General features: G+C 34.6%; 3 protein-coding genes across 5 annotated transcripts in view; all 3 read left to right on the top strand.

Moving 5' to 3' along the window:
* neto1l (neuropilin (NRP) and tolloid (TLL)-like 1, like) overlaps window positions 1–4,564 on the top strand; it is an 85,744-nt gene extending 81,180 nt beyond the window's left edge. For 2 of the 3 annotated variants that reach the window (XM_089125474.1, XM_089125475.1), the window contains 2 exons: window positions 3,048–3,079; window positions 3,633–4,564. The gene's annotated coding sequence lies outside the window, so the exon portion shown is untranslated. Of the gene's footprint in view, window positions 1–1,241; window positions 3,080–3,632 lie in introns of all 3 variants that reach the window. The other variant, XR_016149125.1, reaches the window with a different exon arrangement.
* Window positions 4,565–6,911: 2,347 nt separating this feature from the next.
* On the top strand, window positions 6,912–9,473 carry timm21 (translocase of inner mitochondrial membrane 21). Its single transcript, XM_039666754.2, has 6 exons — window positions 6,912–7,306; window positions 7,599–7,661; window positions 8,494–8,591; window positions 8,696–8,769; window positions 8,845–8,950; window positions 9,046–9,473. Exons 1-6 carry the CDS (start codon window positions 7,051–7,053, stop codon window positions 9,148–9,150), a joined length of 702 nt encoding a protein of 233 aa, XP_039522688.2. The 5' UTR covers window positions 6,912–7,050; the 3' UTR covers window positions 9,151–9,473.
* Window positions 9,474–10,582: 1,109 nt separating this feature from the next.
* Window positions 10,583–23,612, top strand: LOC120475930 (uncharacterized). The gene is made up of 5 exons (XM_039666755.2): window positions 10,583–10,868; window positions 11,242–11,312; window positions 11,496–11,655; window positions 19,480–19,609; window positions 23,124–23,612. Exons 2-5 carry the CDS (start codon window positions 11,293–11,295, stop codon window positions 23,324–23,326), a joined length of 513 nt encoding a protein of 170 aa, XP_039522689.2. The 5' UTR covers window positions 10,583–10,868; window positions 11,242–11,292; the 3' UTR covers window positions 23,327–23,612.
* Window positions 23,613–23,948: the final 336 nt, after the last annotated feature.

Consider the following 23,948-nt stretch of genomic DNA (forward strand, 5'->3'; position numbering starts at 1 on the left):
GGGTCATCCATGCTTGTCTTGCATACACTTTGAGTCATTATTCAACCCCACTGAGAGGAAGTTGCAGTTTAAGAACAAAATTATGGGAAAAAAAACAAAACTTTTAAGGAAATTAAAAACAAAACAAAAAAACTGTCATACACACCCCTTTTTTTAAGTGAAACACACAAAGCTTGCTTGGCAAATAATGTATAATTTACCTGTATTCATTTAGTTATGTATTATTATCGGGTAACAATTTATAAGTTTTTTTTTAACTATATTAGTTAACATGAACTAAGAACAACTGTGTTAGAATTTCATGAAATACTTTACACATGGGAAACGTGGTAATAAATGCACTGTGAATTAACATGAATATTATTATTTTTTTAACTAACAGTTAATAAATACTCTAAAAATAAATTGCTCATTCTTAGTTATTGTATTAACTAATGTTAACAAATGAAGAGTTCAGATGCAAAAGCCTCTAAATGCCATTTGAAATTTTCGTCTAAAATGACCATTTTTATCAAGCTTGTATATTTAAGTTCAGTAATTTCACTTAAATGACAATTAATAGGTAATCTTCATTGCCATTTAAGTGAAATTACTGAACTTAAATATACAAGCTTGATAAAAATGATCATTTTAGAAGAAAATTTCAAATGGCACTTAGAGGCTTTTGCATCTGAACTCTTCAAATTTTACCTAGTATATATTTATTTTTAATTAGACTTTATTTGACATGTTGTGGTTTTGTAATTTTTAATTACTATTTTTAAATCGTTCTATAAAGCTTTAATTATTTAAGTTATTTAATTTTAGTACTGAAACATTTATTTCTAATGATGAATCTATTTGCAAGCATTTCTATAATCAAATCAGACTCAAAATTACACTTCTTTAGGATATCAGGAAACAAGAAATCAGCTTTATTCCAATACATTTTTTAATAATAAAGAAAAAAAACTCACCTTTTTGAATTACACAAGAAAGGAAGTATGAAACAACATGAGAGTGAGTTGGGGAAATATCCATTTAAAAAAATGTCTGATAGCTTTAAATTAAAGAAACACACTTTCAAAACACTCTTTTATCAATAATGCAGTTTACTTATAATGTGATATACTTTGATGTGTTAAATACATGACGTTTTTGTTTGTGTAGTTTGTGCTTTGCAAATGATTTTGTGTGTGTTGTGTAATGTGCAATGCTGTGTTTTTTCTCATCTTCCATCATGCATTGTCTCCATCGTGTAGACTTCTTGAAAATAGTGCAATCCTGGATCAGTACGAACGGGCTTCAATGAAATATGAAAATGTGGACCAGAGATATACACCAGCATGATAATAACATGGACATTTTAAAGACAAATTTATCAAAACAACCTGCAGATGTAAAGGAGGACATGGATTCAGTAACAAAGGAAGTGACTGTGTTGAAATCGCTTTAATATGTGCTCCTAATTTAGTCTCATAACCGTTTTTTTTGAAGGTTACTTATTTAGGATTGCAGAACATTACATGGTAGTTTGTTCATTTACATGAATACATGTGAATCAGTGCTTTCAGGACTGTCGTAGTGCATGCGTTTTATTGTCATGTTTTGCCACCAAACGTCTTTATATTTGTTAGACATTGGGTATTTGTGACTTTTAGCAAACACTTTCTATCCACATAATTGTCACTTTAATGTTAAGATTTGCATGCATATTTCCTTTATCATTTCTAAGTGAGTGACTGTGCATTTAGGTACAGCATCAAACCCAAGACTAATTTATTGTTGATAGGTTTAATTACAAAATATATATCTATTAAAGCAAATGGAATGACATATACCCTTCCCCTCCCCTATAGTTTACTGCTATAGAGTACTTACTAACTGCATGCTAAAATCATCAGATTTATAAGATCTACAGTATGATTCAAGATGGGATGAAACACTGTAAACACTTTCAGTTGCTGATGTTTTGGACAAATGAAGGATGACAGTAAGTTAACATTTGCTACATTTTAGTAGCACACAAACTTTGTATGTTGACTGTGTTCAAACTTTTGTAGATTCCCAATCATCCATACAAGCTCTGTCAAAGAACAATAAACTACTATTATAAATAATGACATTAGTAATTATAAATCTTAAGTTTATTTTTCAGACTTTTATTTATGTGACAACCTACTGTGAATATCAGATGTGAGATGAAAAGATCAGTATAAAACACCATATGCAAGACCTCAAAACATTTCTCATTCTCTTTATCTTTCACTGTAAAAATTAATATGACTGTTAAATCTAATCAACAAAATTACAATCAATATTATTAATTCAATTAGAATTGAGTAATAATTAACCAAATGAATTACTTAAAAGTTTACACATTTTTCTAAACAAAAATATCGGATTAACAGACTGACGTCAAAGATGAATGAAGAATCACTGACGGAGAAAACCGTAATTTGTCACCATTATGGTGATCAGTGTGTGTTTTTGTTGGGCTCTTGACCCTAAATCATTCATTCCAATGGTGTTTGGCTGCTGTACGTGAGTTATAACGACATGATCTGATAGTCTTGGTGGTGTAACATAATCATTATTTTAAAACACAATGAGTTGTTTACAATTTTTTGTAAATTCTACTCATTTTAAATGGTGAACTTTTAAGTAATTCATTTGGATAACTACTCAATTCTAGTTTGTTAAATTTAATTAATAATATTGATTGTAATCTGTTGCCTCAATTTTATTGATTAGATCTAACATATTCAGTCGCATTTATTTTTACAGTCTCTCTCTCTCTCTCTCTCTCTCTCTCTCTCTCTCTCTCTCTCTCTCTCTCTCTCTCTCTCGCTCTCACACTCACATATACAGAGTATGGAAAGCTAGATTTGTCAAGCTAGATTTTTAGTCATCACACTAATTAAAATGAATTGTCAGTGTTTCTGTCTGTCTGTTCCTTGTCATTACATTTTTGTTTTAGAATTTAAACTATATAAAGGAAAATAAATGCTATATTGAGGAATGAATGAATTTACATTATGGATGAATTTCCACTTTCTTATATGTAGACAAAATGTCATCTGAAGTGGAAGGCACAAAGGTTTGTTTAAACTTTTTACTTCTATAAGTTTTGATGTTGCAGTATATAAGTTTGTGTTTATTTGTTTTTAAATTGTATTTTATGTGTGGCCCTTTAAATGCACTTTTATAATGCACTTTAAATGCAACATGAAAAATTAATATTTCAGTTAATGGATTTTCTTTGACTTTTTATTCACTTGGGATGCATTGAATTGATCAAAAAATATTTCAATTAAAAAGAAAGCTGTTTGAGCTTACAATAAAAAAAAATCAAGAAAAAATATTAAGTAACTGTTTTCAACATTTAAAGAAATGTTTTTGAACACCAGATCATGTGACACTGAAGACTGGAGCAATGATGCTGAAAACACAGCCTCCCGTCACAGGAATAAATTACATTTTAAATAATTTTAAAAAGTGTTCTTTTAAATTGTAATTACTGTTTTGTTGTATTTTTGATCAAATAAATGCAGCCTTAATGAGCATGAGATACTTTTTTCAAAAAAAATACTGAAAAAATATTACCGACAGACCCCAATCAATACATATTCTGTATGTTAATTTCTTTACAGGCTATTACTTCTCTGTACTGACATCTTGTGGAAGCAGCCTCTAAGAACTTGAAGGGGTGCAACATAGTGACAAGTTTGCTTTTTTAGAATTTGATGGGGGATATCTTGTTCTAAAGCTGATACTGTGAAGCTCTTGGGGACTAAAAAGCATTTTTCAGACACTGGACTGAAACTCTACAAACTGATGTACATTTTTCATTCAGTGGAATATGAATCAGACATGTTTTTGTTTCCTCTGATTTGATGATTGTAATGTTCAGATTATTTTTCAATACAAAGTGTAATGTCCTGAGTATAGGTGCATAACCTTTTTACTTTGCAGAAAGCATAGATCAAGACCTTTAAAATATTGCCAAACCATTCATTAAGATACTTGAACCTAGTTTGTAATCCTCCAGGTCAGGGGTGATTTTACTGTGACTATTGCCTAGTTAGATGTATCTGACTAGCATCTCAGATGTTAAAACACAAGACTTGTTCTCTTAATGTTCAACATTAAGGTCAGTTATGGTCATGTCTATGCATACAGTAAAATATATGTGTGCGGAGCAAGATTTTCAACGAATTGGTATCAAGTTGCTTACTGATAAGAAATGTCAGAATATTTCCCTTCTAGATTTGAGAAACAGAAACTTATTAATTTGACACGCATTTAGTTAATATGTTTGATTGATGCTGGACACATTGATTTAAATAAAGTGAAACAAAAGTGTTTTTTGGACAAACATTGGAACTTTATTATGAATGACTGAATTTATTATGTACACTGTAAAAATGAATATGCTTTATCTAATAAAAAAAATGTGGCAACAGATTACAAGCAATATTATTAATTAAATTTAACAAATTAGAATTGAGTACTAATTAATAAAATTAATTCCTTAAAAGTTAACCATTTAAAATGATTAAACTTACAACAACCAAAAAAAAAACATTGATTGATCTTTAATTAATTGGTGTTTGTTTTAAAATTACGTTTTTCTCCTTCCGTGATTCTGCTTGTTAACATCAGGTGTCTTCAATGTTGGCAATAGAAAATAAAGAGTTCTTAAATAATCTTTGACATCTGTCTGTTAGTGAGATATTTTTGTTACATTTTTTTGGTGTAAACTTTACTCAGTTTAAATGGTTAACTTTTAAAGAATAATTTGATTAATTATTACTCAATTCTAATTTGTTAAATTTAATATTTAACAAATATTGCTTAATATGTAATCTGTTGCCACAATTCTATTGATTAGATAAAGCATATTCATTTTTTACAATGTATGACTGAATCAACTATTTAGTTGATTTTACATAAAAAGGTTTTTAGAAAAGAGGTTTGAGGTATATATATATATATATATATATATATATATATATATATATATATATATATATATATATATATATATATATATATATTACAAGTAAGAAAACAAATATGAACATGAATAAACTATTTCATGTATTCACTTTAATTTACCCCCCAAATAAATGAAATGTTCATCATTATTAAAGTTTTGCCATTGAGACAAATAATGTTTCACACACTTTATAATGTTGCCATAGTTGTATTTCAGTATTTTCAATATACTTTAGAAACTTTCAAATGTTCAGATTATATTGTAAAACCTGAATAAAACTTGGTCTATTCTTGTTTTTATATTTAAAAGAAGATATGAAATTATTGACATTTCTGAACCAATGAAGTAAGGATTTTTGGGACATAAGGTCAAATGGGACAGTATCTACAGTCTATTTTCTCACCTAATGAGTGAAAATATTAACTTTTTTGCTGAGCCTGCTGTGAGACCATATAATCAAAATTGGATGCCCTCATTAGTGTGACAGTATGTAGGTGGCGGGGCATACATCAAACAGGAAGTTGACCCTGGAAATTACATAAGCTATTGCCTGTTTTCACTTGGTTACACTTTTCAAGGACCTAAAGCCTTCTTACCTCAATAAGCCAACATACAGATTTAAAAACATTGAGGAATTAAGTTGAACAGAAATAGTAGCCTAATGATAAACAGAAAAGGGACATCTTATGAAATTATATCAAAGTATGAACTAACTTGTGTAATAATAATATGCTTACACTATAGCCTAAATCAATGATCTGTATGTCCCAATCACCCAAATGTTACCAAAAAGGGGGATTCAGGCTCAAGTTTACACACAATGTCACGCATCCTTTCATTATAATATAAACTGTCCTATTCAAATATGCAACATCTTCAGTATTACAGAAATTCATGGTGTGTTGGGCTCATGTTTTTAGTTTATGGCAAAACCTTACACAAGGTGGAAGTCAATTCAAAAACTGTCCCAATCACCCTTAAAGAAGAACTCCGGCGTAAAATGAACCTTTGGTCTAATAACACATTGGTACAATCGACCATTCTCTGATATTTGTTTTCATGATAATCGAATGTAAAATGTAAAATAAAATAAATGTAAATGTAAAATAAAATAAAGTACACTTCGTGTACTGTATATACAGACACGGGCCATCTTGGAAAACAGTCCCGACATGTCGAACCATGAACAACATGCTAATTGAGCTGAACTGTATGAAGTTCAGCGAACTTCTGAACTGAATGAACGGCGTTCGTGGTCTTGAGAGACTATTGCCCTGTCCCAATATCCGCACTTGCGCCCCCAAAAGAGCAGTTTTGCCACATTCTCACTTCTGTTGTGATCAGGGGAACAAATTTGACATGCTTTATGCACAGCTTCACTACTTCCTGAATTTCAGCCAGCTCCTTGTTTCCTGTCTGCCATTATTGGACACATTGATTAATTCAGGTGTGCTTGCCCTCAGTAGTCATGGCAACAATAATCAGACACACCTGAATTAATCAATTTTGCCCAATAATGGCAGACAGGAAACAAGGAGCTGGCTGAAGTTCAGGACGTAGTGCAGCTGTGCATAAAGGCCATTATTATTATTTGTTATATTTATATTTGATATATATATGCCTATATATATGCCTATATATATATATATATATATATATATATATATATATATATATATATATAGGTATATATCAAATATAAATATAAAAAATAATAATAATTAGCCATGAAATTCATGTCAAAGTTGTTCCCCTGATCACAACAGAAGTGAGAATGTGGCAAAACTGCTCTTCACAACTTCGGGCCCTTGCGCACCGCTAAGTGCACTTTCAACAAGTGCACTTCAAGAAAGACCATTGGGACAGGGCCTATGACTATTACGACATGGCGTGGTACTTTTATTTTGAAAATTAAGACAGAAAGCGTGAAGCCAAGGACTAAAATGCCATCTAGTTCTCTACTTCAATAAACGATCAGGAGACGTGTGAAAGTCATCATTAAAACATGTTAAAGTAATGCACGGTGTATATTTTAGATTAATTGCTTATAGCCCGGTCATTTAAGAATCATGATGATGCATTTCTTCTTCAGAATCGGAAAGACGACAAACTGTGTGCAGCACATATTTAAACGTGTGCATGCCATAACGTTACCACAACAGATGTCAGTTTTACAGACACAAACGAATCTATGTTGTGGGTCAAACACTCGCTCGTTTCATACAGGAGTTCGTTTTTGTAGTAGAAACGATGGACAGAAGGACACTGACAAGTCAGTTTCCAGAAGTCCATACACACCTCCAAGCTCGTCTGCTGCACAGAAAGGTACGTGCATTACAGAGAATTACCATATTGACCGTATCTTTTCTTTCAAAATAGTAAATACCATAGTAATGATTAAGAATTGATATTGGCAAGCAGTCACTAGAAAAAGTAGGCTAAAGCAAAGATTCTCAAAACAAAGCTAGGTTAGTTTTTAAAGAGAGATCCCAGCTATAAATCTACTAACGTTACAGTAGATATATTTTGGCAGGAAGTGGAAGTATGTAACCTTAATGTTTTTTAAAGGGATGTAGTGTCATGGTTTAGTCTGATTCTATGTGTCTTTCCTCAACAGTTAAACAAGCCGGCAAAGATTTCACTTATTTGATTGTGGTGCTCATTGGACTCGGTGTAACAGGTGACATGTTTGATTTGATCAAAACTAGGGCTGGATTGTGGATCATCATGGTACCACACACACACACACACACACACACACACTCCTGGCCAAAAATAATGTACCAAGCCAAAAATGGAAAAAAATATTATTATTATCTATTCTTGGTCTGGACATCTGAAGTCAAGATCAAGCACAGAATAGCCTTCCCTGTTAACTTGCAGATAGGTTTAGAAAAACACTGACTCTTTTTCCTGTATACTCAATTTGTGAGACCAAATATTCATTATAGGGGTCAAATCTGGACTCTGACTCGGCCAAAACTTGAGCCTGATGGAATTCCAATTTGTGCAGGAAAAAATACAATTTCTCTTTAGATAACAAATTTTCATTTGTGATAAGCAAGCCATTCTGCAATATACTGTACTCCAAAGCATTATATTGCATTTCACAGTAAAGTAGCTCACCAATACAAGCAGCTAAAAAGCTCTATGCTTTATGTCAAGATGCATTTATTATTATATTTCTCGCCAGATTTTTCAAAGACGAAGCTCTGGAGCATCATTATGCAACTTAATTCTCTCTTTGGTGTTTTACTGTGATGATATCGGCTTTTTAAGTAGTGCATTTGCTTAAAAATAAATTAAATTAAAAGTGGATTGTTTGGCAAATTTGGGCATGCCACTTTTTTTCTATTTTGCCCAGGAGTGTGTGCATGATCCGGCTCACTCAAACATCTAGTTGATGATGCCATCGTCATCAAAGATCAATTAAAGATCCCCTGCTCAGACATTTCCATGCATTTATATATGCTCAACAGTATAATAAATGATCTGATTGTCATCCTTATTAGGTGGACTGCTGTATGTGGTCTTTCAAGAGCTGTTTTCTGCTTCAAGTCCAAGCAAAATTTATGGAAAAGCATTTGAGAAGTGCAGAACTCACCCAGAGGTCAGCAAATGGTGATTCATTTGTTATGAGCTATACGAAGATAAACAAACCAACTACGTTAAAAAGGCATGAATAAATTGTGTATTTGTTTGCTGGATGTGAAGATAATCGGAGCTTTTGGAGAGCCTATCAAGGGCTTTGGAGAGACCAGTCGGCGTGGCAGAAGGCAACAAGTCAGGTACAATTAATTCATATAAATAAATAAAAACTTTAGTTAGACCCCACATATGCTTTCAAGATGATTTTTCTTTAGTCATGTAGAGTACATGAAGGGTGGAATCAAGTACATGAGGCTGAAATTTTACGTTGAGGGATCTGAACCAGGATTACGGGGAATTGTTCATTCAGAATCCAAGGAGGTACAATACATCTCAATGAAAACAACAAACAATTTAATTTCATGCAAAAAATAGTGTTGACAAATATATAACAAAATGCTTCTTCTGTCTTACAGAATCCTGAGACTGGAAAGTATGAATTCCAGTATATTTTTGTAGAGATTGACTCATATCCCAGGAGGACAGTGGTCATTGAAGACAACAGATTCAATCAGTTTTAAGTGTTAAACACATTAGGAATTTCAATGGTAGACATGCACTTAAAAGCTCTGAAGAACCTGAATGTGTCGCTACTCGGATTAATAAAGCTTGGATTTGTCATGCTTGAATATTTTTGTCTTGATAATCACAAGCTAATTTAGACTAGTGGAAGTGGATATTTGGAGAGGGTTTGTACTGACGCATCTTGTATTTTGTACAAGGATATGCACGATTGTTTTATATAATGTGTGGTTTGAAATGAAGATAAACGATTAACATAGAAAGCAGTTTTTAATTAATGTAACTTGAATACAGATTAATAAAGCAATACCTTTATTGCAAATGGTCTGTAATTCTTCCTTTGCCTGAAGTGTTTAAAATATAAATGAATCTGACCTGTTTCTCTATTCAGATTTCATTTTTAATTTTGTGAAATGTATTAAGGTTCTTTATTGTCATTGTTTTATAGAACAGAGGAATGAATACCAACAAATATAAAACTAAATGATCCTTTCATTTTGCATAGGTGGCATCTTAGTCATGTGTTTTTTTTATGCCAAATGTTTTGACATGCAGTATTATGCCCAATTTTTATATTTCAGTAGATCTCTGACGGACCAGAGAGAAAATGCCTTATTGATCTGAGATTAATGCTGCATTCCAGGCAGGTTTTTGAGCACGTAAATCACGATTTACGACTTTGTAGTAGTTTTGTACTTTATTTGTATATTTGGAAATGTATTTGGTATTAAATTTATCCTTGCACCCAATGGACTGACATCCAAATACATTTCCAAATATACAAATAAAGTAAAATAAAAGGTATAACAGCTTATCTTGCCTCATGCGCTATTTTTCCTCCTCAGTTTCCCACAAATAAACAAGGAGTAAGCACCTTTGGCGTTAGAAATTATATTACAAATGCGCGTGAGCCCCGTAAGGTCCGCCATGCTGGTTTGTTTACATCTAGGTAGTTTGGCGTGATGACCTGGAATGCTACAAAGTCGTAAGTCGTGGTTTGAAGTCGTGATTTACGTGCTCAAAAACCTGCCTGGAATGCAGCATAAGTAGGCTACATTTGATTAATCTTGCATTCATGAACGTCATTCAGTAATTTATTGTTCCCGGTAGATGACGCTTCAGTACCATCTTAACGGTTCATGTCTTCCGGTACAAAACAGAGCTGGAGAAAAATATTTAATATTATAGATAAATAATATAATATATATTATACTATTTTTTAATATACAATTAATAATATAATACGTATTATATTATTATTATTATTATTCATTTAAAATTACATTTAAATAATTAAATTACAATAATAAAAACGTGAAACAAACTGCAAGGGACTTTTAATTTGATGTTCTTCTGCCATGAATCCACGGAAGTACGGACGCATTACGAGACAACACAAGAACTACAAAACCCCCGTTCGTTTGCTCATGGAAAAAACACAGCGCTCAACATTTCTCGGAAGCCCTTGAGTGTCTGAAGTATTAGCATTTACCAACACACACACAGAGGAGCCGCCACACTCGGCCTACATAGTGCTTGTGAGCCCGAGCTGTTTGAACAAAAAAAAATACACCTAGGTGACCGTGTTGTTCTTTTATAAAGGTAAATTGATTTAACTATATTAGCCCGTTAGCAAAGAGACTTCCTCTATAAGGAGCAGATGCTTCGCTAGCTGTCTAAAGCTGGATTATAACGCGAATTATAACGCGTTTACAAGGTGAGCTTGTTTTCTTGATGAAAAGTTTTATTAAAGTCATAACTAAAATGGGCTTTAATAAATCCCAATGAATGCACGTAAGGGGTGCGCGTGCTCTGTAATGTTTGTTTGTTTGTTTATGTAACTGTTATATGGGCGAACTAAGCTTGTGAGTTTATTTTCAGTTTTTTGTTTATGTTATAATAACCCAACCTTATGTGTTACACTATATATATATATATATATATATATATATATATATATATATATATATATATATATATATAAAATAAAGTCTCTAAATTGTTTCTAGAGTGACTAGAATCTGAGCTTCTTTAAACATAAGACGAGGAATGTCGAAATGATATTCTAACTCTATTGGTTCTTATTTCAGTTTGACAGCTTGGAAGCTGATTATGGTAATTGATACCAACTGGTGAAAAGCATGGAGCTGTACTGGTACATGTAAGTTTTAGGTAGAATGTTGATGTAATTACAGTTGTATTGTCTGTTTTTTTGTTTTACATCATCTTTGATTTGATTTTATATTTTAGTTCTGGTTTATTTATGTGTTGTAATAATTACAGTTATTATCAGTTGATAAAGTCTATTATTGATACTTTAAACTTGTTCTTTATCTTGTTTTAGAGTCGTCATAATATTTATTATGATTAAGATCTTCTTCTACATCTGCTGGTATCGCTCAAGGCAAAGACAGCTCGCTGCGTACCTCAGCAATCCCCGAAACGCTCAGATCGTCATTGTGGGAGGACGTGCGTACCTGCACCAGGTCTGTGAGAGACAAAATGTGAGTAAAACTAAACCTTCAAACTTCAATTCAATCAGATACTTTATTTTTTCTTTTTTTCTTTTTTTTTTTTGAAAAGGTGTGGCCAAGTTGGTTGTGCGTCAGCCGCTACTGATATTATCGCATTTTTGGAAGTATGACAAACATTAGCTTCCTGTGTAGTACTGTGTGGGTCTTCTGGATTCAGTGTAGATTATGCAAAACAATAAGACAGACTCAAAGGCAATGTGTTATGGTAACTTCTGTTGACCTTAAGTGGCATTTCACAGGAGATTTGATTAGTTAAATAACAGAGAGACTCATAAGCTGATAAGCAGACAAATCTTTTCCCCTTTGATAAAGCACTTGTTGGGGGAAGAGGAATGTTGTGATTAAAAATGTGGTTAAATCTATCACTGTTTAGTCAGTCTACGCTCATACAGTAGTGGATTGCACCAATATCTATATCAATATTAGTTGGTCTTATTTTCTATTTTACATTTGAAACCGTTAATCTGTCATCAAATAAAGGCAAGTATTCATGTCAGGACTAATCTTCCTGTTGATATTAAAGTGTCAGACATATTGCTGTTTACGCCTGAAAACTGCTGAATTTAACCCCTTCATACTTGCATTTTTTTTCCCATGGAGCAAAGAAGTTTTTACTTTTTTTATTATTCGATATTTGTTGTTCTTCAATGTAGAAATTAATCTAAAAAAAATTGCCAACCCATTTTTTTTACACCTCTGTTATAATGGAGATCGACAGATGAATAGGTGGCCCTTCACTGTTGTCCGGGATACATCAGGACAGATTAGCTTTTACACTATGAATGTTAATTTGTCTTTTTTTTTATGTTGGTTGAGTAATTTAAAACCTTTTGACACATGTATTTGTACGCTTGTTATCGGATCACCCAAAACAAATCCTAAAAGGCATGTTAGTCTATAAGGGAATCTTTAATACATCTGAACACTGGACATTTGAATCTGCTCAAAGGTTTCAATTTGCTTGCTTTTCAGACTGAATTGCAGTGCGGATTCTAATGTGGTGCACAATTTTATTGTGACGCATGTTATGTCTGTCATTTATCTACAGGAAAGGTTTTGGTGAACTTCCACTTTTACTGTTTCACAACTCTATTTTTGACCTTGGTGCTCTGGATTTTTTTGACCCATGATGTAAAACGTTTCACTCACTAAATTCAAAGCTGCAACAAGGGTCTGTTAAACCAAACCGAGGGCAGGAGTGTCAGTTCTCGTGTCTGTGTTATTCGCACAGGCCTCTTAATGTGTGAGCTCTTCTGTTCAGAAGAATAGTTTCCCTTGTTGGCGCACAGCACTCGTCAAAACTAACCAGTGCCTGTGAAAAAGCCAGAAGAAGCAGACTTGATGGAACAAGAACAGGACCCAGAGTTAAGAGCCGTGACAGTCCTGACAACTTTTTTTTTATTAGGGGTTCAAGCACGAAGTGCTGAAACCCTATTGTAATTGTATTGATTTTTATTATTATTATTATTATTATTATTATTATTATTATTATTATTCTGCCGTAAAACGCATCGTGCAGACCAAACCGTAAGTGCTGCAGTTCTGAAACTTTGTCAGATGGTAGTACAAAAATCGAGGAGAGGTTATCAAATTATGAGCCCGATTGGCCCATAGGTGGCGCTATAGCGACCAATTGCGCAAAACTGCTCATAACTCCTAGACCGTAAGTCGTACACTCAAGTGTCTTATATCGTTGGAAAGCTGGTCACCTGACGAGAAAAACGTATATCTCCGATTTCATTTCCGTCATGATAGATTTTCCGCCATTTTGAATTTTGTCGAAAAACTACTTTTGCGAACTAGTCCCTGGATTTTTGCCCGATCGGAACCAAACCAGTGCAGAAATGTTCTCTGGAGTCTGAAGATTAATAATTATCAAAAAAATGTTGAAATTTCTCGTTCCGGTCGCTAGGGGAAGCAAAATAAACGTTGTGGGAGGAGCCTATTTTACTAAAATGGCTATAGCTCGAGAAGTAAATGAGATATCTTCACCAAACTCGGTACACATGTGTAAGAGTTCAATTTGAGGTGACAGTAAAAAAATCGCGACGATTGAACACTAGGTGGCGCTATAAAATGAAAAAAACAGATAAACACCTGACCGTCAGTCCGATTGACTTGAAAATTGGTATGCAGTGTCTTGGTCCAAGGCCTCATGTAAGTCTATAAGGACATTGGTGTATCTCAAAAAACATGGCCGCCATCGGCCAATGAAGTTTGAGCATCTATGAAACAAGGTTAACGAAGGCCGATCGGAACGAAACTCGTTGGGAATGTTCGACTCATGGCCCTAGAGGTCTGTAAAAATTTTGAAAGAAATCGGCCACTAGTTGGCGCTAACGAGTTTTATTGCTCTGTAATCACGTGGTGTTGCACACACCCCCACAAAATGTATATCAATTGATAGATCTCCTCATGATGAACAACTTTGCCTCAAGAACCATTGCTGTCAATCAATTCGTTCGTTAAATATTCACGAATATGTTAAAAACCTACTTTTGCGAACTAGTCCCTGGTTTTTTGCCCGATCGGAACCAGACTAGTCTAGGATAATTCTTTGGACTCTCTTGATCAATAATTATCCAAAAAAAGTTCAACTTTGTCATTTGTCTTGCTATAACAGGGTCATTTACAAAAGGGGGCGTGACAAAAAGCCCCCAAAAGCCTGTAAATCCTAAAGGAAAACTCAGAACTTTACAAAAATTGATGAGCATATGTGTCATAACATGCTGAAGAAGCATGCACAGTTTCATGGAGATCGGACCATAGGTGGCGCTATAACTGTTAAAAAGCTTTAAAACCATGTATTTCCAATGGTAAATTGCCAGTATTGGCTGTAAATGGTGTTTTCCATCTCTGATCATATCATAATGTTAAAACCAGTGCAGTACAATTCTCTGGACTCTCTAGATCAATAATTATAACAAAAAGTTGAACTACGTCATGTGGATGACTATAATAGGATGGCTTCAACATTTAGTGTGTTGAAGCCATCTATTACTACACTTTCAGTGTCCCTGAAAGCGTTGATCTCTTCAATAAACAAGTCAGAACACGTGACATTAAATAATCATGAACATTTTCAGACAGATCTGACAAAATATGCCTAAATAACAGTTAAAAAAGGTGAAATGATATCAAAATGATGGTCTATTAAGCCAATAAGTGGTGTTTTACTGCCCTCTGCTGTTCAAAATAGTGTCTCACTACTCAACTATAATTAATATTATGACTTTATTAATGATCTATTTTAACATTTGCAATCACATTTAGTCAAATATTGATCACAATCATTTTTTTTTGTCAAAGTTTATCACTTCAGTTGTTCTGAATCTTCACATAATTGCTATTAACGTGGTAAATAGCTATACTATATTCCTAGAATCACATTAAAATCCAATCATCCAAGCCCCAATCACTGTAAATAATGATAAATCATGCTAGAACGTGGTAAATTAATGTACACTATGGTCAGAGGTGTAGTGGTAAAAAAAGAGGTGGGTAAACTATAAATTCTGGTGTATTATTTCGAATAATAAGACACTATGGGCTGTTACTCTAGGGGCTGATCAAATTAAATCATTTACACTGAAAAAACACAATTGCATAAAATAATGTTATGACATTTATTTAAATTTACATAAGAAACTGGGAAAGAATGATACTACTTTTAAACATTTAACACTAAACCGCCAGTAGGTGGTGGCAGGCGACCGTCTTAATGAGTGAGTCATTCAATTCATTCATTCAAACGATTCGTTCAAACGGCTGATCATTCAAGAATGAGACCGATGTTTTTGAATGTGTCTTTGAATCTTTGACTCAATCGATTCGTTCAAAATGCTGAATGATTCAGTAATGAAAACACGTCGAGTGTTCCTGTGACATGTGCCGTGGTTCTGCTGTGTTGTTTGGAACTATTTTCGCTGCTGAAACACAACAAAAACAGCCAATATAGCATCTAAAATGTAAGTGATTTAATTTTTTACTGTTTATTGAACTGTTGTAGGAAATCAATGTCACATTTTCAATCGTGATGGTGTTCAGGAAGAATAAGAGACCCCATTTACACCTGGTATTAAAATGCGATCTGTATCCAGACAAGTTATCCGGATAATAAGTACCGATTCCATTTACACCTGGCCACATACATGTGTTTTTGCAAAATGGATATAAATCCGATCTTAAACTCCCGCGTATGCAGATTTAATGGATTGAACGACACCAAAAGCAACAGATATGAGCTGCATTTCGTTGATCATCAGCTAATTTCCAAATCAAAGACATCAATAAAAGAGTGGCAACACCGCTGGTAAGATAATTTCGTTTCTTTACTTGAAGATGATTGTGTGTTAAGCGTCTGTGACTTACTTTCACTTTTATTTGCGATGTTTGCACGTTGGCTCGATGAATAGACGCTTTTTTTGCCTTTTTGGGAGGAGTAAAATATACATATGTGGTTTCAACAACCAGATTGCGTTTACACCTAGTAAAGATCCGGACACAATGCGAGCCAGACTACCTGTAGATGTGGTCAGGCAGATCCAATCGCGATCACAATGCATTTACACCTTGCATTAACATGCGTTTTTTTATTATCCGGATAACTTATCTGGATACAGATCGCATTTTAATACCAGGTGTAAATGGGGTCTGAGTGTGTTCTGCGCTCATTTGTGTAGATTTCTGCTCGAGAGGCTGCGCGAGGGTCAACAGTACTAACCTTACCGTCAGTAATAGTCAACAACACAGTAATGCAGCGCAATATAAGAGTTCGTCTTAGGTGCCTGTTGACTTTGGATCAATGCATTGTTTGTGTGTTGTTGCATAAGGAGATAAAGAAATAATACAATTGGTGACAGTGATCAATCAACACAAAAGGAACAATGATATAAATGAACAAAGATATGAGTACTAATCACAATAAAACAGGCTGTAAAAAAATCATTGAAACAAACAATCTTTCAACATGGCTCAGGGCACATGTCTGGCAAACAAATTAATCAATTAGCAGCGCACAGGCTGACAGTGACATTAAATCATGAAAAGGCATAAACAATGTAAACACAATCAAATTAATAGATGGACTCACGTAATTCATGAAGACACACACAGTTATGCATCAAAATGCCAGGAAAGAGTGCAAAGAATGAGCCAAAGGGTTCACAATCAATTTATAGGCAACAGGTGAGTCGTGCATGGTGAAGTGGCAGAGTCTCATTGAAAAAGCGAAATGGAGTTGAAAGAGATTAGAAAGGAAATCTTTTCAATTACTATTATGAATTATTTAATTATATCCATTATGCAATATTGGTTGGTGTTTTTCTATAAATCCAGCAATGAACATGTAACAAGAAAAGTCATTGAGAAGAAAATAACAGTCAGCCATTACCTCATGAACCATGGTTAAACCAACAACTAATAAAATACAATTGTGAACATTATGAACCCCAACACCACGGTGAAGGACGCTTAACAGACAGAATAAGTTAGGGATTACGCAAAGCCTGCGGGTTTATATTCGCTATAACAACCGCCTCGCTCTACATTACCCTGCTTATTACATTGCTACCTACCAAGTAAATCAATAATTTGACTCAAAATATAGATATAAACAGGAGTTTATTGATTTAAAAAACGATTGCCGATAAAAAAGAAAAATAGTCCGTTCTGTCTCTACGTTTAGAATCCATGGCAACGCTCTGTTTTTCATGGCAACGGTGTGTTATACTTATAAGCAGCGGCCTGTTATAATAACAGACCGCACTCTACATTAGAATTCAACCAAGCCATATAAGAAACAAATAATTACCGTTACCGAGCTAACAGAGCTACGTAAACAGAGCGAACAGGAGAGCACTCGTCTGCAGACGTCAATAATGGAATATACTCCCGATCAAACTCCGCTTCCCGAAAGTTATAAACTGCCTCTGGAACCTAGTTAAGGTACAAACATCTATTCAACAAAAATAGTGATGCAGTTAAGTGTTTTTTCGCTCAGCTGAGCCCTCTCTGTTGCTGTGTGGAGCAGCCTGTGTCAGTCACCTCTTCCTGAACGTCGCTCACTCAACTCGCGCACTGCGGTCTCGTGAGGAACGCAGCTTTTTGACATACAGTATTTCTTGTTCCCGAACACAAATATTTTTTAAGTATTTCTTCGGAATAAGTATTCGTAAAAAACACATTATTTGTGCCTTTCCGAATACCGTATTCGGCTCCACCCCTAGTACACACTATATTTTGCATAGTTAATTTATTTAACAAATTTCTTTTTGTTAATGTTTTGCAGTCAAACTATACATATACTGTACACACTATAAATGTGTGTGTGTTTGTGTGTGTGTGTGTGCGTGCGTTTGTGTGTAAGCATGCTTTATGAAGTTAACATGAAAAAATGGTTTGCTTTAGTGCAGAATAGTGGAGAAACAAAGCATTTCAAAATGGAAGTGTGCCAATAAGTGGTCTTCTACTGCCCTCTGCTGGCCACTTTTCTTATTAATAGTCTTTTCACTTGCTATATTGTGGTAAACCATCCTATAACATGGTATATCAAGGTAAACTATGGAAAATCATGTTAGATTCATGGTAAATCATACTAGAACATGGTAAATCATGAAAAATAACATTGAAATATGGTTTATCATGGTAAATAATGCTTGCTACATAAAACTTAATGTCTTTTGATGCTTTTGTGCTTAAAGGCCTTAAAGGCCTAAACTGCTTGAACCCCGCAAAATGCTGCTTGCAGCTTTAATTGTTTTTTTTTTTTGTCAGTTTGACTAAAGCGGATTCACTCGGACAGTTAAGTTATAGTATCTGTGACAGTATTATAAATGAGATTTCTTTATTAGAGTCTGACACATAGAATGTGTTTATTGAAGCCGTAACAATGTATTTCAAATTCAGAAAAAAACCCTTTGTTTCTAAAAGAAAGCGTCTTGTGTTCAGAAAATCATCTGGAAGCAATTTGTAGCATAAGCATTGAAGACCGTTTCAAGAGCTTTGCCATTCAAATAAGGTTTCTGTTTTAATATTTGACTGGATATTTTAAATAAAAATGGGCATTTATTGGCCCATCATACCATTGCAAGCTGAATTTTTATAGAATATGACTATAAAAAAGGTTTTAGATTATCTTAGCAAGTTATTTTCTCTTTCTTCTAACAGAGAACAATGTATAGGTCTATTTTTAGAAACCCAAGCTGCCTGTAGCTCTCCACACAGGAAATGCCCTTAATTTGACGACAAACAGTTAGATAGGATAGATGATCAACTTTTAGCCCGCGTACACATTCACATGTAGTTGTTTTTGTTCTTCTTAACAGCATTTTTAAAATGCGGTTTGCCCTTATGGGGTCATTTGTTACGCTATGTATCACATAATGGTTAAACGGTAACTTGTTTAATAACAAACAAATGCTTCAATGAGCAATAGTGTAATAAAGAAGGGAAATACCAGACCATTAAGATCCAACCTAAAAGATGACCTTTTCTGTAAGCAAATGTTTTAGGTGAACTATGAAACTGCATATGACATAATGATTTCCCAGTTTCGGTATATGAGACACTTCTCTATTTTTTTGTGTTTATCAGCCAAACTGAGACCACAAGGTCTTGTAGATTATATGCATGTCTGACTGCAGAATTCCACAATTTAACAGCAAACATCGACTGGATCGTGTATCTCACTGCTACATATATTTAAAGTCATCTTTAAGATGCTTCTTGTGGGTGATATATCTGATTCCCGTCTAATTGTGAGTGTTTAACTCGCACTGCTGCTCTGCTCCACAGACTTCAATCTGGCCCAGTTGGTACGGAGTTCAGGATGACGGCTCGGTCGGTGAACCCTCCGCCTCTCTTCCACCTTCATCCTCACTGTCTCAACTGGACATGCCTCCTCCATATGAGGCAGTGTCTGGAGGTAAGACTGACTCACTGTACGACTACACCCCAGTCTGTACTGGGACAGAAATCATTTATTGTAAGATTAAGAAAATGTAAGAAATTAAGAGATGTGTAAATTAAAGAGATTAAGAAAAGTTTTTACTAGGGCTGTCAAACAATTAATCGCGATTAATCGCATCCAAAATAAAAGTTTATGTTTACATTGTACATGTGGGTGCACTGTGTATAATTATTTTATATATATATATATATATATATATATATATATATATACTCAACATAAAGGACCACTTTAAAGACCACTGATCCCCAACAAGTAGTATTTCTTTTGTTGTTTAAAGGGATACTGCACTTTTTTGGAAATAGACTCATTTTACCACTCCCCCAGAGTTAAACAGTTGGGTTTTACCGTTTTCGAATCCATTCAGCCGATTTTTGGATATTTAGAAGAATATCAGTGACCAGACAGTTTCTGGTCTCATTGACTTCCATAGTAATTTTTTTTCCTACTATGGAAGTCAATGAGACCAGAAACTGTCTGTTTAATGATATTCTTCTAAATATCCGAAAATCGGCTGAATGGATTTGAAAACGGTAAAACCCAACTGTTTAACTCTGTGGTAAAATGAGCCTATTTCCAAAAAAAGTGGAGTATCCCTTTAAGTGTTTTGTTTTTCCCCTTTACATGCCACAGTTTTAGGGACTGACATCACAATTCCAAAAACTGTATCAAATTAAGAATTTAAGTTAAGTTTTTTTGTTTTATTTATTTTGTAAATTAAATCAATTTGTATCTACCTCTTACAGCGTGTCAGAAATGAAACGCTCATTACCATATCTGAATTTCAGCTCCAGAGTCTTCCTCAGCACTTGTATAGACAGTAATATGAACAGTGACATTGGCGTAGTTATCATATCAATTCCAACGCAAATCCTTATCCTTTTAAAATGCATGCACAGTGGATTCTCAGTGCCTTCTCAACATGTCGACAACGCGAAACACTTGCAGTCTCAGCTTCAACTGCAGTGTTTGAGGACGGGTCAAGTAGACTTGTTTCGGCAGTTTAGAATAATTTATTTTCTATTGTTGTGCACTTTCCAGACATTTTACATTCACAAGCTATATTATACACACTGCATGAAAGGTAATATTTGAAAAAGCGTAATAAGGGAACTTAAATGAAACCATTCATTAAATCACTTAAATCTGTTATACAGTCAGATTTTTTTTTGTCAATATGGAGTGTTAACCATTAACAATGTCATGGGGACTTGTCTGCTAATCATTATTTCTATTTGCGTTTGGAGGATGGATTTCACCATATTTCTGGCTCTGTGTATCTATGTGCGGCAAATCCCGATATTGTTGCAGCGTTCATGTAGACTGCTGCACTAAAAATCATCTCTGAAAGTGCTTTTCCAAGCGATCACTCACAGCGCAGTTGGAATGTGAATGATTTAATGTTTGTTGAACTATGAGCTCTTGCACTGACGTTCTCTTGTGGGTCACAGTTTAAGTTCATCCCTAAAAACATCTCTGCATGAGAAGCTTAATACAGTAACGGTCGATATGTTTTCAAGAAAATCCGAAAGAATACATGTACGGTATGGTGAGGACTGACGAGGCGAGACTGTCAAGTTTTAAGGGTTCGACAAACGCTAAATACTTGACTTTTCACCCTAATATGAGAAACAGCATTTTAGACGCATTACATCTCTCCAGGGAACGTCTTGTGCTTTCACCCTCTCTGCTTTATGCTTTGTAAATGGTTAACAGGGACAATTTTATGACAAGAGGGAGCAACAGGTGGAGAGTGGGCCTGCAGACATCAGCCATCCCAAATTAGACCAATGCTTCTTAACTGACATGCTGTTGTTGAGAAGGACATTTATGAACACCAGCTGCCAGATATTGACATTAAAATTAAAATTAATTTGGCAATCAAAGCTTTGTGCGTAGGCTTTACTAAAGATTAGTTTCTGTTTTGAGACCGATTGTTCATTCAGCAGCAGAGAAGGAAATCTTCTGGTGCTTGTGTGGATTGGCAGCAAATGACAGACTCTGGCTCACAGCTCCATTTCCATCATTTCCATTTGTGCTCTCTTTATCTAACAATGTCTAATGACTTTTTAAATGTTAGATTTCAGCAAGTAGATCTCTAGGTGTCTAGAAGACCCTCAAGAACAAAACATGAGGTTGAAGATGCAACGCATGCATAGAAACAAGGGTGCCGCCATCTTTAGAATAGAAGGTTTTGTGGTCCCTCTGTATATCTCTATGATATTGCTGTCCAGGAGTAATTAGCTTTTGAAGTGGATTTACTTAATGTAAAGTTAACGTAATGTTTAAAGCAGACGTCTTAACAAATGTCACTAGACCGGGAAGATTTTAAAAAGAGCCGTTCGTTCAAAAATAGGCAAGATCGCTGTGAAAATTCAGACTGGAAGACAAGACACTGAGACACACATGCACTGAAAAGGGGGGCAGGGCTAAGGTCTATATTGCATTTCCTTTGACCCAGAAGAGTGAAAAATAAAATATTCAGGGCAGGATGTGGTTTTTTTTCAAACTTCAATGACACATCATTCAGCGTTTCCACCGTTTTTTTGATAGTTGAATGAATGGAAACCCCCCTTTTTTTCAAGTGCTGTGTGTGTAGTTTGTGCCACCTGTTCCATGGAAATATTTGGCAATTTGCTTTTGTTTGCTATTAAAAGACCAAATAGGGCATTGATGGTTAGCAGTGGCCTGCAGCTTGAAACAGAAAATTGTTTGTGTTTTTCTAGAATGACCTTGCTATTTTGCATGCGTATTATATTGATGAGTCATTGGAAGGTTTAGTTGTGTCCTAGTGTGATTCTAGTTTTACTACTGGTATTATTCTCTTTTTTTGTATTTGTATTTTTAGTGATCAATACCCCCCAACACACACTCACAAACACACAAACCCGCCTATTTCTCACACATCCTATTTCTTTTTTATTACTATTACTAGGGCTGTCTAACGATTAATCGCATCCAAAATAAAAGTTTGTGTTTACATAAAATATGTGGGTGCACTGTATATAATTATTGTGTATATATATATATATATATATAACACACATGCATGTATATTTAAGAAAAAATATTTATATATAAAGTAAAAAAAATATTTTATATATACTTTTATTTTGGATTCAATTAATCGTTTGACAGCCCTAACTATTACGCTGGCTATCAGTACATTTTAAGGTAATATGCAGATGTTGGTGCTTCAAGTACATTATTCGATTAATATTACGTCACAAAATTTCCTGTTTATAAATCTAAAAATATACATGCACCGATTTCGTACTCCCAGAATCTTTCTCACAGTATTTTTAACAGTGAAACACAGCTACCATTTTTTTTTACTGTTAATACAACCAGATTTATTTTACAATGAGAAAACATTTTTGTGTTATCATTGTTGTTTTTTTCTTTGTTTTCTTTGCCGTTTTAAACCTCTCCCATGATCGTTGTGCTCTCTCGCCTTTGTTTTGTGCAGCGAATGACCTGAAGCCTCCGCCGTACAGCGAGTACGCTCAAAACGACGATACTGATGCATCCCTGAGTATCACCATCCCGGACGCCAACGATTCCAGTGCAATTAGCGATGCCCCACCCCCTTACACGCCCAGCATCACCTCTGCAGCCAATCAGCAAGTAGACAGCCACAGCCAATCACAACCTGAGGGAATGTCAAGTTAGATTTCTCTCAATGTAGAAATGCAACAAGGGCTTAGCAACCGCTTTAGCCCCTCTAGGTCTTGTTTTTCCATCTGGACTTATTTTCTTTTTAATTAAACTATACAAAGATTTCACTTTGGTGGTGGATCTTGCTCATTCTCTTATGACATGAGAGAATTCGGATCGGGCACACAATAGGCGGTATAAAGAATGAGACTGGCCTGATGCCATCTTCTGGCAGAGTCGAGAACTGCTCTGCCCACGCTGGTGTACCGGTGCTTTCAGTTCACCCATGCCTTATGTTCATTTCCTCCAGCAAAATCACAGCACACGGCCATTTCAATATTTTTTAAATGATTACTTTCACCGTCATTTATTTTCAGCAGTGCTGAAGACTAACGCCATAATCACGTGTGGCTGCGTGCTTGAGGATCTGTAAATAGGCTAGTGGGTTGATTGATGCCAAGCACATTTTGCTTAGACAATGTCATTGACACATTTCTTTCTTTCTTTCTTTCTTTCTTTTTAAAGTCCCAAAGGGATAGGTTAAAGGTGTAGTTCACGCAAAAATGATTATTCTGTCATTTGCTCACCATATCATTCTAAACTTGTGTGACTCTACATCAGTGGTAACCGAAACTAT

This window comes from Pimephales promelas, chromosome 22 (assembly GCF_988280905.1).
Source record: "Pimephales promelas chromosome 22, fPimPro1.hap1.1, whole genome shotgun sequence".
Taxonomy (NCBI): domain Eukaryota; kingdom Metazoa; phylum Chordata; class Actinopteri; order Cypriniformes; family Leuciscidae; genus Pimephales; species Pimephales promelas.

Excerpts from the sequence above, each read along its gene's own strand:
- LOC120475930 (XM_039666755.2), top strand. The coding sequence starts at position 11,293 with ATGGAGCTGTACTGGTACAT. Across the intron at positions 11,656-19,479 it reads AGGTCTGTGAGAGACAAAAT|ACTTCAATCTGGCCCAGTTG; the intron begins GTGAGTAAAACT and ends TCTGCTCCACAG. Across the intron at positions 19,610-23,123 it reads ATATGAGGCAGTGTCTGGAG|CGAATGACCTGAAGCCTCCG; the intron begins GTAAGACTGACT and ends TGTTTTGTGCAG.
- timm21 (XM_039666754.2), top strand. The coding sequence starts at position 7,051 with ATGATGATGCATTTCTTCTTCAGAATCGGAAAGACGACAAACTGTGTG. Across the intron at positions 8,770-8,844 it reads GGCAGAAGGCAACAAGTCAG|TCATGTAGAGTACATGAAGG; the intron begins GTACAATTAATT and ends ATTTTTCTTTAG. Across the intron at positions 8,951-9,045 it reads TTCATTCAGAATCCAAGGAG|AATCCTGAGACTGGAAAGTA; the intron begins GTACAATACATC and ends TCTGTCTTACAG.